The following is a 15,668-nucleotide window of genomic DNA, read 5'->3' as shown; positions in this document are numbered from 1 at the left end:
AGAGGAAGAGAGGAGAGGAGAGGAGAGAAGGAGAGGAAGAGTGGAGAGGGAGAGGAGAGGGAGAGGAAGGAAGAGGGAGGGAGAGAAGAGGGAGAGGAGAGGTGGCATCCAGGGCCCCTGCAGCAGGGAGGTGAGACACTTGCATCATAACTAACAGAGGTGTAAACAGCCCTGGGGCCAATTATCACCCTGTGCACAAACAGGCTGTTTACCACCAACACACACGTCAGTGAGCTGCTCTGGGAGGACACCAGGCTCTTTCTGCAGAGGGGCCCTCACTGGCTCATCCAGGGGCCCAGATCTTCAACATGAGCACACACACAGGACACACACAGGACACACACAGGACACACACAGAGGACATAGAGCATATGTTGGCAGAGACTGACCGCCATAATCTAACCTCTGCGTTTTGCACAGATACAATACAGTTCTGAAAGGCAGATGTGTACTCCACCTGCACCACGAGGGACAACGAACTGTCCCCTTTGGCTCAGTGTCTTATGAACACTGTTAAAGTTTATGTGAAGTTTGTGTGTGTAAGAGTAGAAAAGGACAATAGTAAAGTTGTGTACAAGAAGAGCAGGAGCAGACTCTACTTCCTGAGAAAGCTCAAGTTTTTCATTGTGAGCTGGAGACATGAGGACACTGGACAAACTGCTCTCCATCATGAACACTCCTGCTCCCCCACTGCACCAGACTATAGAGAGACAGATAATACTCCCTACAGCTGTACAACAGCTCACCCTTATGTAACAGATATCCCTGTGTCCTGTCAATCATCATATCATCTTTTCTGTTTTTCCTTACAGCTTCTTCTATAAAGCTGAGATATATTTTATTACTTTATTTCTAGAATTCATTTAATATACATTTTGATAATTGTTTGACCTTATTTGACTAAAGTCTCTAGCTATTTTTGCTATTTATTATTTTGAATTGATTATTACTATTTATATTTTTACTTGTGTTATTCTTTAATTTAGTTATGTGTGAGCTGCTGTGTCCATGTAGTTTCCCTTGTGGATCAATAAAGTTTATCTAAGTCTAAATCTTGCATGACTAGTGCGTGTTCCTGTCCCCAAAAAGCCCTGATCACTACAGGCCTGTGTGCTTCTGTTCCACCGCATGTCCAGGAGGTCCAGCAGAGGATGGACTGTGGAGGGCAGCTGATGAAAGCCAAGCTCCAGCCCACATGATGGTACGCTTCTACACAGCCAGCACTCAGTCCATCCTCACCGGGGCCACAGACACACACTCAGACTGTAGCACAGCACTATGGCTCTGCTGACTTACTTAGACTTAGACAAACTTCACTGATCTACAAGGGAAATTATGCTGAGAAGGTGAAGGGCTGCAGCTTTCATCTCTCCAGAACCTGCACGCCTCCAACACTCCATCACTGCAGGTCCATCACTGCTGACCCTTCTCACCCTGGGCACGGATTATGTGAGCCCCTTCTCTGGAGCAGAAGCCCCTCCCCTACAGCAGAAGCCCCTCCCCTGCAGCAGAAGCCCCTCCCCTGCAGGTAGGAGGGTACAGACCCCAAACAGTTTCTTTGCTGTTGGCCTCATCAGCACTCACACTCTGTGTAATAGAAGTGGACTAAGGGAGTGTGATGTCACCCACAGTGTTTGGCTCCAGGCAAATGAAGCTCATCGATGCTGCAGTTATAGAAACTAATCTGCAACCAGGGACCATATTTGGAAATTTAAGCTGTGTCCATTTATACAGTGGAGGAAATAAGTATTTGATCCTTGCTGATTTTGTAGGTTTGCCCACTGACAAAGAAAGGAAGAGTGTATAATTTTAATGGTAGGTTTATTTTAACATTGAGAGATAGAACATCAAAAAAATCCAGAAAAAATATGAACTCATTTGCATTTCTTTGAGTGAAATAAGTAGTTGCACTTTCTAGCCAAAAAAGAGGTCAGACATTTCTTGTAGTTGATGATCAGGTTTGTCACACATCAGAAGTTTTGGTGAACACTTCTTTGCAGATCATTTCTAAATCATGAAGGTTTTGTGGTGGACACTCAGCAACTTGGAGCTTCATCTCCCTCCATAGGGTTTCTACAGGGTGAAGGTCTGGAGGTTTGGGCCAGTCCAGGACCTTCATGTGCTTCTTCTTGAGTCACTCCTTCGTTGCCTTGGTTCAATGTTTTGGGTCATTTTCGTGTTGAAAAACCCATCCACCACCCATTTTCAGTTTCCTGATGGAGGCAAGGAGGTTGTCACTAAGGATTTTAACGGTACATGGTTCTGCCCATCCTCCCATTGATGCCCTTGGCAAAGGACAACGTCACAGCACCTTCTCCCAATCCCTCTCTAAACCCTTCAGGTGTTCATTGGCAAACTTCAGGCAGGCTGCATTTATTGAGCAGGAGAACCTTTGAACACTGCAGGTGTTACCACGGGTTTTCTTAGTGACTGTGGTCCCAGCTCCTTGAGATCCCTGACTAGCTCCTCCCATGTAGTTCTAGGCTGATTTCTCACTGTTCTCATGACCACTGAAACCCCACGAGGTGAGATCTTGTATGAAGCCTCAGACCAAGGTCCACTGATGGTCAGTTTTGTATTTTCTTTTGAACAGTTGTTTCCTTAGCACCAGCTTCTTGCTTATAGTTTTGTAGCCCTTTACAGCCTTGAGCAGATCGACAGTCTTGTTCCTGATGTCCTTTGACAGATCTTTGGTCTTTCTCATGTCGGACAGTTTGAGTCTGATTGACTAATTCTCTGGACTGGTGTCTTTTCTACAGGTGACTTGTTCAAACAGGAGTCTAATTCAGGTGACGAGTTGATTAGGAGAGTCTAACTGGTCTGTGGAGCAGAACTCTTAATGGTTGGTTGGGGATCAAACACTTATTACACACAATGAAATGGAAGTCAATGAATATATTTTCTATGATGTGATTTTCTGGATTTTCTTTTTGATATTCTGTCTCTCAATGTTAAAATAAACCAGGGCCCGGTCAAGCAGAAGTAAACAGCAAGGCCAAAAATTCAAGTTAATGCATCTGATATAAAAATGTATTGAACAGATACATATGTACTCAAACAAAACAAACAGTGAAAGAAATGTCTCTGTGAGGAGGAGGAGGAGGAGGAGGGGGTGTTTCTGTGAGGAAGATGAGGAGGGGGATGAAGAGGAGGAGGTGTTTAGAGGTGGGAGTGTGCATGTGTCTCGGGAGTGTCGGGAGCGACCTGTGCACAGGTATAACTCCAGCTGGGCCGGTGTGCGCCGTCAGACCCTGGAGCGCAGAGACAGTAGAGGAGCCACATGGATGCCCCGGGCCCCCCAGACCCCCCCGGGCCCCCCGCCCTGTGCTTCCCGGAGCTGAACCAGTCGTGCCCTCAGCCTCTGCTCTCCCCCAGCGCCACCCTGCTGCGCCTGGCCCTGCTCTGCACCGTGCCCCCCCTCACTGTGACCCTCAACCTGCTCGTCATCACCGCTGTGGCTCACTTCAGGCATGCTCCTCTGCTCTTCTCCTCCTCCGCTCTTCTCCTCTGTCTGTCTTTACTCCTCTGCTCCTCTGGTCCTCTAATCTACTCTTCTCATCTGTCTGTCTCTCCTCCTGTCATCCTCTGCTCTGTCTCTCTTCCTCTACTCCGCTCATGTGTCTCTTGTCCTCTGCTGTCTCTCCTCTCCTTCTCCTCCCTCTGCTCTGTCTCTCCTCCTCTGCTCCTCTCCTCCTCTGCTCTGTCTATCCTCCCCTGCTCTTCTCCACTGTCTGTCTCTCCTCTTCTCCTCTGCTCCTCTCCTCTGCTCCGTCTGTCTCTCCTCCTCTGCTCTGTCTCTCCTCCTCTGCTCTGTCTCTCCTCCTCTGCTCTGTCTATCCTCCCCTGCTCTTCTCCACTGTCTGTCTCTCCTCTTCTCCTCTCCTCTGCTCCGTCTGTCTCTCCTCCTCTGCTCTGTCTCTCCTCCTCTGCTCTGTCTCTCCTCCTCTGCTCTGTCTCTCCTCCTCTGCTCTGTCTCTCCTTCTCTGCTCTCTGCTCCTCTCTTTTTGAGTGTTTTTGAGCTGAAGCAGTGTTTCTCGCTCTGTGCTCCTCCACTTTTTGGATGTAGTCCACATTCATAGACCTGGTTTAGTCCTAGATTAGACCTGGAATAGTCCTGTTATAGACCTGGTTTAGGCCTGGCGCTACTCTGTGCGGAGAATGTCTTTAGTCCTGTTCCAGCAGAGGGAGACTTTCCCTTTAGATCATGCACATGTTCTTTTTATTGTATATTATTTTTGTGCATATGTTTTATTTTCATATGTAGTCATGTCACCATCATAATGCCGTTCCAGTGTCATGTTTCTCCAATGCATAAGCCTCACTGCAAAAAAAACATATTATTTACATCCACTGAAGCGACTTGTGCAGGGAAAACTTGGCTTGTGTGAGAAGTTTGAGCTGGTTCGTGTCGTTTTACAAATGAGATGTGTCAGTGTGTTCAATGTGCTCAAGTAGTCCTATTTCCTGTAGTCCTATTTCCTACAGAGAAGTGATGTTACTTGGACTCAAAGGGCCTGTGTTGAAATACTCATAAATAAGTGTAAAATAGGCCCAATGAGTGAAACGGTTAAATCAATTCAACTCTGTGATTAGTGTTTTGAAGTAGTCTGCAGGACCAGTGTTAGATCACAAATACACACAACTCTATACGCGAGTTTCAGCTGACGTCATTGTTATTAAAAGCCCACGTTGCATGCTGAGAAATATTTTGGTCGGAGGCAAGAAACACGGTAGCGTCAAACACAGTGCATAGCTTCGCGTATTTATCCCTGATAATGGTAAATTCCTGCTGCATTATCGGATGCACAAATAGAAGCACGGAAGAAGGAAAATGTCTTTTTCGTATTCTGAGTGAAAAGAACCGCTAACGGTGAATTAAACGACTTTCAAACATCCGCAGAGCAAACGTAGAAGATTCTAATAAACCGTGGACTCCAACAAGTTCAACAACACATCGAGACTCTTGGAGGTTTTCATCTTTTCTGCTGTGAATGGCCCAGGAGTTTCCACCAAGTCATTGTGGATATCGCCGAAGTGAATATTTGTCCAGGTAGTTGGTGATTTGGTCCACCTTTTGTCGGGGTTGAAAAGGGTGATTTGGCTCCATTGTTGCTTATGACCAATTTCTGGTCAAATGGTCTTGGGTCCTCTGCCGTTAGAGTGGATAAATAACCGGAATCAATAACCTTTACGTGCTTTCTCGCTCAGTCCGTCATGTTGAATGAGTGTTTCTTGCCGCCGACCAAAATAATTCCCAGCATTTTTTGTCAACAATGAAACTCACCTATATGCAAATGAGTCTCATCAAAACTCCATCCACCATTTGAACTGAAGCCACGGTATCTGCGGGCTGTTTCCTGTCGATTTTGTTCAGACTGTGGTGGCACAAAGACTTTTCTGGAGTTTGAATGTCACTTATGAACTGTGTCTGTGAACTTACTTTGATGTGAATGACAAAACAAGAGCAAGAAGAGTCTGGTATGCCAATGTTTAGTGCAGGTTCTTTCCACACTGTGAGGAGAAGAGTAGACTGAGAAGGAGAGTAGACTGTGAGGAGAAGAGTAGACTGTGAGAAGAGTAGACTGTGAGGTGAGGAGAAGAGTAGACTGAGAAGGAGAATAGACTGTGAGGAGAAGAGTAGACTGTGAGAAGAGTAGACTGTGAGGTGAGGAGAAGAGTAGACTGAGAAGGAGAATAGACTGTGAGGAGAAGAGTAGACTGTGAGAAGAAGAGAAGACGGGGAGGAGAAGAGTAGACTGTGAGGAGAAGTGTAGACTGTGAGGTCATCATAGTAACAGAGGGGGTCCTACAGCTCACATGATGGAGATGTGAAATACTTCAGATGTCCACGTGAATAGTTCCCACGTGCGCTGCATTGTTTGGCTTTGTGATTGTGAACATTTACACATTTCTTTGAGCCAAACGTCGTGCAGACAGAGAAAGAGCATCTGAAATGAAACTTTTCTTTTCACTTATTCTGTTCTGTGACAGAGAGAGAAGTCCTGAAACAGACACAAGACAAATAAGTTAAAGTCGGATCTGTACTCTAGATACTCATCTATACACTAAATACTCTAAATACTTGACTTCTATACTCTAAATACTCGAAATACTAATGGTCTCTAGACTAAATACTCATGTTCTCGTGGATGCACAGTGCATTGTGTACATGACACTCAGGACGGGGGAGACTGGGGATGATGTGACACAGATATCCTTGACCCCTATGACCCCCCGACCCCCCTGACCCCTCTGACCCCTGGCCTTTGTGTCCACAGGCAGCTTCACACGCCCACTAACCTGCTGCTTCTGTCTCTGGCCGTCTCGGACCTGCTGGTGGGGCTGGTGCTCATGCCGGGGGAGATGCTGCGTGAGTCGGGCTGCTGGCTGCTGGGGGAGGTCATGTGCGCCCTCTACCTGTACGTGGCGTACGTGTCCGTGTCAGCCTCAGTCATAGACATGGTACTCATCTCCGTGGACCGCTACGTGGCCATCTGCGACCCGCTGCACTACACTCAGCGCGTGACCATGCGGCGTGTGTCTGTGGGCGTGGCGTGCTCGTGGGCCTTCTCTTTGCTCTACTGCGCGCTCATCCTCAAAGACAACCTGCTGTACCCGGAGCGCACGCACACCTGCGCCGGGGAGTGTCTGCTGGTCTTAGATTTCGTGTTTGCGGTTGTGGACACGTTCGTGGGCTTCATCTTACCCGTGGGCCTCATCCTTATCATTAACCTGGTGGTCCTGGTGGTGGCGCTGTCCCAGGCCCGGGCCATGCGCGTGCAAGTGGTGGCGCAGGTGTCAGTGCGCGGTGCGCGGAGGCCACGGCTGAAGGCGGCGAGCAGCCTGGGCGTGCTGGTGGGGATCTTCCTGCTGTGCTTCACGCCGTATCAGTGCTTCAGTCTGGTGGGTGGAGATCTGCTCAACAGCCCCGTCGCCTCCTTCCTCGTCTTCCTCGTCTACTTCAACTCCTGCCTCAACCCTCTGGTCTACGCGCTCTTCTACCCCTGGTTCCGCAAAGCTGTGCTCCTCATCGTCACGCTGCGCATCTTCCGCGTAGACGCCTGCCATGAATTTAGGGTCATTCAGGCTCCCTGAGGGCCCCAAGGGCCCCAGCTCCATCATGGGCTCAGGGCCCCAAGGGCCCCAGCTCCATCATGGGCTCAGGGCCCCAAGGGCCCCAGCTCCATCATGGGCTCAGGGCTCCTGAGGGCCCCTAGTCCATCATGAACAGAGTGTCCCTGAGCTCCGTTGTAAAGCCACAATCACAACATGACTGTGTGTTGTTCGTGGTGGAGGTTTAAGGTGTTCTCAACTGACTTACCTGGTAAAAGATTGAATAAATCAATAAATCATAGCTGAGTAGTACTGTGCAGGGCTTGACATTAAGCATTTACAAGTACTTGACCGGGCAAGTGGCTATAATTTTCTACTTGCCCGACACCCAGACGTAATTGCCCGGAAAAACAAAATGGTGCTCACTTAATTATATATTTTTAAATATGTGCACAGGCTAGTGTCGTAGTACTCTAGACCGTTTTTTAGGGCCTGGCTCAGCACAACATGCTCCTGGGGCAGATCTGTGTCGATTGATTGATTGATAGCATTTATATAGCGCCTTTCAAGATACCCAAAGCGCTTTACAGTTCATTATTCAGTCACTCCACACTCAGTGGTGGTAAACTACTACTGTAGCCACAGCTGCCCTGGGGCAGACTGACGGAAGCGAGGCTGCCAATCTGAGCCATCGGTCCCTCCGACCACCACCATCACTCACGCTCATACCTCTTTCATACTAGGCAATGTGGGTGAAGTGTCTTGCCTAAGGACACAATGGACACTGGCGCCCCACTGTGGCACCTGGAATTCCTAGCGGTCTCTCATCCAAGTACTACCCAGGCCCAGCCTGCTTAGCTTCTGAGATCTGATAGGATTAGGCTTTTACAAGCCGGTATGGCCACAGTGTCGTGTGAAAGAGCCCATGTCCAGAAATACTGTTAATTAGTGCTTTAAAATTTGCTTTTGAAATCCTCGCGTTTGCCCTGGTCAGCCTGTACAGAAGGTGAATACAAGTCTGTTCAGCTGTTAGGGCCTGGCTTGACTGCACGTACATTTCGCTCTATGCGAGTGTAAAAACTGCAACTTTTTGACGTTTAACTTTTAGAATGCATGGAAAGTGAATGAGGACGGCTTCACTGCAGGTGCTAGACGCACGTATGGAGCAACGCGTCCTGCACGCGTAGATTTCAGAAAATAGGATCCATCCTATTTTTTGACACTCTACGCGTATCCCCATCAAAATACACAGAGCATGAATCTTTGGTTGTATTTGTGCCTTTACCGTCAGGACAACGTGCTCCTGGGGCAGATCTGTGTCATGTAAAAGGGCCCAGGTCCAGAAAGACTGTTAATAAGAGCTTTAAAATTTACTTTTTAAATCGTGGCTTTTGCCATGGTCAGCCTGTACAGAAGGTAAATACAAGTGTGTTCAGCTGTTAGTTTAACTGTAGACCTGATACAAGCGGCTAAACGCGCCCAGTCAAGTTTGATCGTCTTTCTCATTGAGAAACACAGAGCCAGAGCTGTGCGTGTACGGCCTTTGAGTTGACGCACGGCTGTGGTTTCGCGAGGTTACGCGAGTTATTGGTCTCGTCTAGGACTCGACCACGTTTGGACTCGGTCTTGAAGGCGTTTGGACTCGGTCTTGTCTCGGACTCGAGGTCTGACTTTAGACAGGTGCAATCATATTTCATTACGGCCACTGCTCTCAGCAATAAACTTGTACCGGTGTGCGGGGGCGTGCGGGGTGTCTCGCTGCAGCCTGTGCGTTTGTGTGGAGCGCCCCCAGCGCGCGTGCCTTGTCCGCAACAGCGTGTACCCTCTCGTACCAGAATGTATCACAGGGCAGGATAAACTTTTTAAAACATTCTACCTGCCCATCTGCCTCACGTCATGCTCCTTCTTTTCGCGCTCTCGCTCCTCCCTGCATATAGCACAAACGGGCTCCCTCTTCAATGCCCACAGATTAGAAAAATAATACTAATGTTTGTCACGACATGCGTTTGGTAAATGTGGTAAATCCCACTGCAAAACCAGTAAGTGAATGTAACGCCAGTTAGAAACAAAACGGGTTTAAAAATCCTACCCACTTTATTCACTTTGAAGCAGTTTTGTGTAAAATACCAATGGAAGTTTTCTTAAAGAAAGGGTTCTCAAACTGTGAGTGAGAGTCCAAAAAAGGGCAGTGTTCAGTGCAGTACAGTTTGCTTGTCTTAATTTAATCTTAAATTAACATTTATCAGATAAAATGGAGATAGATTTCTAAAAATATTGTTATAAATGTGCCAAAATAACTGTAAAATACAAATAAATGTCAAAAATTACAAAGATGGTCATGATTTGGTCTCGATGGGCCGTGGTCTTGGTGTTGACCCTCAGAGGTCTTGGTCTTGTCCTGGTCTCAGGACCCTGAGGTCTCAGACAGGTCTTGGCCTCAATTAATGCAGTCGTGACTAGAACTCTAGCACAGGCATATAAAAACTTTTTAATTCATATGAATACCAACATAACATGACCACAGTGACTAAATGGTTTGAGAGAGAGGGGCAGAATCTTAAATCTATAAAACAAGTTTAAATCATTTCATACTACACTCCACAGTGTAAATATGGAGGGAAAAAAAGAAGCATACATGAAAAAGTGTGTCCAAATATGTATGTATACGAGATGAAAATGATTATCATTGGTCTTCTCATTAAATTGTTCTCTCTTGTATCCACTCAGAGATCTAAGAGTGCCTCAACGTGTCTCAGGTTGTCAGACCCATATGGGCAGGTGACAACTAGAACTAATGTGATTATAGATAAATATGACAGAACATCTATAGTCCTGGTTGCTGTCATCTGGGACCAATGAGTAAATTAATCTGAAACTGTGATACATATTGCCTTTTGCAGTGTAACATTTTGTAATGCAGTATTGCCCCACATATGTAATGGAGTTACACTACTTTGCATTACTTCTGATTTACTTTCTGTATGTTTAAAGTAAATTTTGGCTTCATGAGCTTCACAAATATATAGCCTTATAAGTCCTTCCCTTGGACCCTCGCCCACAGGTTAAGAAACCGACTTTCACTTGCACATTTCAAATATTTTAGTGCCAGTACACCATAGAACTGGAATTGCACGAGCCTATAGTCTGCGCAGATAGCGTTGGGTATCGAAACTCTGTTTCGGTAAGTACTGGTAAGTACTAAAAAACTGGTAATAATGAGCGTCAAAGAGCCAACACACACTTTAATTTCACTTCAATGTATCAGTAGTGCAGGTGTTCACGCGTCAGTACTGCGCTCTGCGCAAATGTACTGCACAAACAGCGCTCATGTTTAACATGTTGAGCATGTCCTACATGTGTCCAAATTAAGTGCAGTGTGTCTTTTACCGGTAAAACAGAAGAGCTGAAAAAACAAGGTGCAGCGTGAAACTTGTATCCACCCGAAAGCACCCAGTCTCCAGTGCGGGGCGTTTATAGAGTCTCAAAGCCAAAGTGCGTAATAATAAATCCACATCCAGTCACAGCCTGCAGTGTCCGCGTCAAATTTAAGCCAAACATAATATGAACCAAAACTCCGCAAAAACCCTGCTCCTCATTGGTAAATATATAAGATGTAAGTAAGTAAAGATGTATCCAAATGAATCTGCGTAAAGTTCTCCATAATTCTCCTCCGTCCTCCTCCGCGTAGTAAAAGCGTAAAGTTATTCATCAAAGTAAGAGCACATGCTCCATGCGCTGCCTTTTATATAAAGTGCAGAAAACGAGAAACAAAAGCGAAACTTAAGCGCAGGTCAGTCTTCGTGACAATCAGCTGTGCGTTTATTTGCGTGCGCATTTGGAGTTATACCTGAACCGTGTATAGTAGCCTACTCTGTTTTAAAATATGAATGAACATATATATAAAGTTATTCAATGACTGAAAAGTATTTTCTTAATAATATTGGCCATTAATTTGCATAAAAACATAAATTGTAACTATACCCTTTGCGCACTTATGAAGAAAACTACTACATATCTCGGCCCTCTACTGTGGAGTTAGTTTGGACTGCTTAAATTTAGGTCCTTGTTCGCGCTTCTCGTCGCTGCGTAATGGGTTAAGAAAACACGGGATTTACACGCGTGGCACTGGAGCGACGCACTGGAGGCGCACAGGCAGGACTGTTCTCTATGAATGGATCTCAGTACGATGTGGGAGTGTGCACGTACAGGGCTCCATGAGGACTGAAGTAGAGAAGCGGGTTTAATGTCACGCGCCGCGTGGTCCTCCGGTGACACACGCCCCGCTCACAGAGCGCACGGATCGCTTGGAGACGCCCCGGTACCGCCCCAGTGAATGTTATTCCCAAAAGCACGGGCTATAATAATAACCTATGCATTTGAACTAATTACTGAGATTAGTGAGTAGGCTTGATAAATATATGGCAAATTTTTGGAGTTGGGTTTAGCCGTGAGTTCGCTTTTCATATGTGACATGTGACGGTAGAATGAGAGACAGAAAAAAGGGGTGGAGTGGCGCGGTTCGCACTAAGAGACATTTTTGATTGACTGGGCAAAGATTGTGGAGCAGGAGGCAGCGTAATACTACGTCTGTTTTATTTAAGATGCCTACAGTCAGGGGGAAAGACAAAACATTGACTGTGACGCGCACAGCAGCGCGCATGAAGTGAGAACTTGTCACCGCGGCCGTTTTTCGTGGCCGTCCAAAAGGTTGGACTTATCTGTTCCTTTCACGGAAATGAAAAAAATGCGTTATGAATTGACAACCCGTCGCTTTGTTTATCAACCAAATGAATAGTTATTATTACTGGGGGACTAGATTTGTGTCGCTTTATTTTCACAGAGGAGAGTACTTGCCCGGACAAAAGTTTTAGTTGCCCCGGGCCAGCGGACAACCGTTAATGTCGAGCCCAGCTGTGGCACCTTGGATTTGCACCAGAATGTCCTGACTCCTGTGTCACTGTTTGATTTAGTTTTAACAGAAGATGTAAGACTGTACTCTACATCTGAACATCTGAACATCTGAACATCAGGTTTACTTTTCCAGAAGGCTCCTGGAGATGTGATGTTTACTGATAATGACAATAAATGATGAAAACTGTAAATGATTAAATGAAGTGAAACAGACATGGTGAAAATAAAATGTGCTCTGACCAATGTGCAGATGTTGTTAAATCACCTAAATCATGAAGTCAGTGTAAAAAACACAAAAAAACTTCTGAGTGAACTTTAGAAACGGGATCTTCTCTCTCACCACAGACACAGACAGACACTGGACGACAGGCTGATTCAACATGCTTTGTACTGAGACCCATCATGATGACTGCATGTTCTTGAAGTGTGTGTAACATCATCACTGTCTTTACTGTACTCAGTCAGTAACTTCTCAAAGGACTCCTGGAGGCAGCCTGAACAGAGGATCTTTAAGAAAGAGGCTTGGAGAGTTAGAACAGTTCTCAGACATGTCTCTTTATTGGTTCAGGCAGGTACAGGTCTCAAGATTCAAGTTGATTCAGCATGATTCTGCCTTCGCGGCGTCTCTCTGTGCGTCGGTCGTCCCTCGACAACGCAGTCGACGTTCCCCAACTGATGCACAGAAAAACTGGGTGCCTTTTATACCAGCATAACTGTTGAGTTAACATCTTCATGGAAACATACACAGCACTTTTGTCCCAACATGTGTCCCATCACAGACTGGCATATGCTAAAGGTTGGAGACACACCCCTTATCTGTCCCATATACATTCACAGTCCATATGACATCATATCCCAACCCACTTGACACTCCAAAGTCCAAAAACATACACAGCATGTTATTTGTACACAGGGATTCATTACAGGGCAAATTAACATATGAATGAAACTTTAAAAACACAGGGTAGAAGCCCACATGACACAGTGCAGCTTTAAAGGACCAAGATAAAAGTCTGTGAGTCCCGGGCACAGACCACTTCTGATTTCAATATTTGTTTGTTAAATGGATTTAGAATCATCTCATGTGGATCATTATTATTCAAATAAACAGAAAGAGTCCAAAATGGCTGGTGACATTTGTAACAAATGTTTTGTTTGAGAATATTGAGCATCAGTGTGAGACAGCTCTAACACACACCCAGAGACTCTACACTGGTGTATTCTTCTTCTTTGTGCCATCACCTCCTCCGACCCCCACCATCACTCACACACACCACATTCAAGAGAAATATCTGCCCAAGGAAACAACAACCACTGTGGCACCTGCTCAGATTTGGCCACTGGTGCCTGATGGACCCAAAAATCATGTGCCAAAGGTTGGGTTTAAGTCAGATGATTGCGAGGGCTGTTCAGTTGTACCAATCCCTTCATCCTCCAGGGTTTCAGGGTCCACTACAGGACGTGACGCTCTCAAGTCACCCTCATGAAGTGTGTTTGTGATTGTTTGGGCAGAAACATTCACACCAGTGTCCTGCCTGTTCCTCCTGCACAAAGGAGCAGATGTGGATCCTGCTGATGAGTTGAGGACCTTCTACAGCTCTGTCCAGCTCTTCTAGAGGAACTGTCTGTCTCCTGAAATCTCCTCCATGTTCTGGACATTGTGCTGGAGACACATTCAATCTTCTTGCAACAGCACGTCCAGATGTACCATCCTGGAGAAGCTGGACAATCTGTGCATCTGTAGGGTTCAGGAATGACCTCATACTCCCAGTAGTGATGATCACTGTAGCCAAAGCAGCACTCGAGGAAAAGCCAAAAAAGACCAAGAGGGAGAAACTTGAAATGACCTCCACATGTAAAACCAGTCCTGTTTTAGGGTTTGTCTCATGTTAATTAATTAATCATTGCATTTATATAGCGCCTTTCAAGATACCCAAAGCACTTTACAGTTCATTATTCATTCACTCAACACTCACCTGTTGCTGCTCTAGTGTCACCTTTTCTTCATTTCCATTAAAAGAGGAGCATCCTTTTGTTCCTTAGACACTCCCCTGTCCAGATTTGTACAGATATACAACACATTTTTTTTTTCATTGAGGTTCTGGTGTGGTTTCAATGTGTTCATTTCATTTTATTTTTTTTTAACAGTTTAGGTGCTTGACTAAAGTGTAGTGAGTATCTGCTTCCACTAGATGGTGCTGTCAGTCTCTGTTAAACACATGCTTTGGTTTGATTTCATGCATTTACTTGTTGGATTATTAAAGTGCACATAGCACATTTTCATGTGTGTCTCATTGTGACTTGCTCTGGAGGGGTAGTACCTGTGCTAAATCACTATCAGAGTTTTAGTTTTTTTCAGTTTGTGGGGGAAAAGTTGAGATGAAAAATACAGGAAGTAGTGCTGAGTTGTAAAACAGAATCTCTCAAAAGGAATACTCCATCCAAAATGTAGAGCATTTACACACAAGGAAGGACTTTATCTGACACTTTAAACATTCATTTAACACAATAAATGTGTTGTTTTTTATTTGTATGAGTCTAATCCAGGGACCTCCGGCCTGCAGCTCCCCACCCCCCTCCAAGGGATTTCTGAATCATATGTATTGTGCTGAAGAGCTCAAATTTAATTGAATAAAATGCCTCTTACCGTTGTGAACGTGTCATTGTGATGCCGATCTTTGTGCTCTAATAAATGGATCATAGTTGTGTAAATGTTTTATAGCATCAAACTGTTCCCATGTCAAACCAGTGAAGTGTTCAGTGTAATGATGCTAAAATGTTTTAACCACATGACCGGTCCAACCGGTCACGTGCTCGTCCCTTCATGCACCTTTACCTGTCACGTGCACGTCACTTCTTTAACTTCTTTTAGTGGATACATGTATCACGAACTTTGGACTTTGGTCAATGTGCAATTCATACTGGGAAAGATTTTCCAAAAAAGTGAACATCAAACCTCCATGTTTGTTTTCCCAGTGGGATGTGTCTATTGACAAAGTCGATCTTTTCAAGTCTTTTTAACCATATCACTTTTGTTTCTGGTTCTGATATTGTCATATTTTAGTTTTGGGATTTGGACATCATTAATTGTGTGGTTGTTGGATGTTTTAACAGCGGAAAACAGCTCAAGAAATGTGTTTGCGAACTCCATAAATGCAAAAGTGAATCAGATGTGTGTGACTGCAAACCTCTGTTCAAACTGTTTCTCTTCCCAACGGAATTGAAAAATAGTGAAAGGTGAAGGTGATGGGCAGTATTGATCCACAGGAAGGACCAAAAAGGAAACATTTGACTGCCTAAGAAATCATCCTGAGTTTGCAGAGAACATTTTGTATGTGGAACGCCAACAAAGGAAAATTATGATCCCTCACTCAGCCTTGGTTACAAATTTAAAAAGTCAACACCAAAGCAAAAGTCACCAACCGTTCATCAAGAAACACCTTCCACTGCAAAGAGACCAAGATGTGATGTTGCTCTTCTTGTGGTTACAAGAACAAGAAAGTGCAGCTCAGTCTGTTTGTCTTCTGCACCTCTCCATTAACAAACGGGAGCCCGCCTGATGGCGCTTCTCATACAAAATGTTCTCTGCAAACTCGGGATGATTTAGGCAAACAAAGGTTTCTTTTTTGGTTCTTCCCGTGGATCAATCCTGCCCATCACCTTCACCTTTCACTATTTTTCTACTACTGTGTACTTGTACTTGT

The 15,668-nt window shown here is 45.3% G+C and overlaps 1 protein-coding gene and 1 pseudogene across 1 annotated transcript; one reads left to right on the top strand and one right to left on the bottom strand.

Annotated features, from left to right (window-relative positions):
* The first annotated feature begins 3,280 nt into the window (after positions 1 to 3,280).
* On the top strand, positions 3,281 to 7,095 carry LOC110164065 (trace amine-associated receptor 13c-like). Its single transcript, XM_020929081.2, has 2 exons — positions 3,281 to 3,468; positions 6,279 to 7,095. Exons 1-2 carry the CDS (start codon positions 3,281 to 3,283, stop codon positions 7,093 to 7,095), a joined length of 1,005 nt encoding a protein of 334 aa, XP_020784740.2.
* A 750-nt stretch (positions 7,096 to 7,845) lies between these two features.
* On the bottom strand, positions 7,846 to 7,962 carry LOC129409134 (5S ribosomal RNA; annotated as a pseudogene).
* Between the last annotated feature and the right edge of the window lie 7,706 nt (positions 7,963 to 15,668).

This window comes from Boleophthalmus pectinirostris, unplaced genomic scaffold (assembly GCF_026225935.1).
Source record: "Boleophthalmus pectinirostris isolate CB_2022bp ecotype Guang Dong unplaced genomic scaffold, ASM2622593v1 HiC_scaffold_1, whole genome shotgun sequence".
Lineage (NCBI taxonomy): Eukaryota > Metazoa > Chordata > Actinopteri > Gobiiformes > Gobiidae > Boleophthalmus > Boleophthalmus pectinirostris.
The sequence above is the reverse complement of the archived record's forward strand: the minus strand, read 5'-3'. Positions and strand labels throughout refer to the sequence as shown.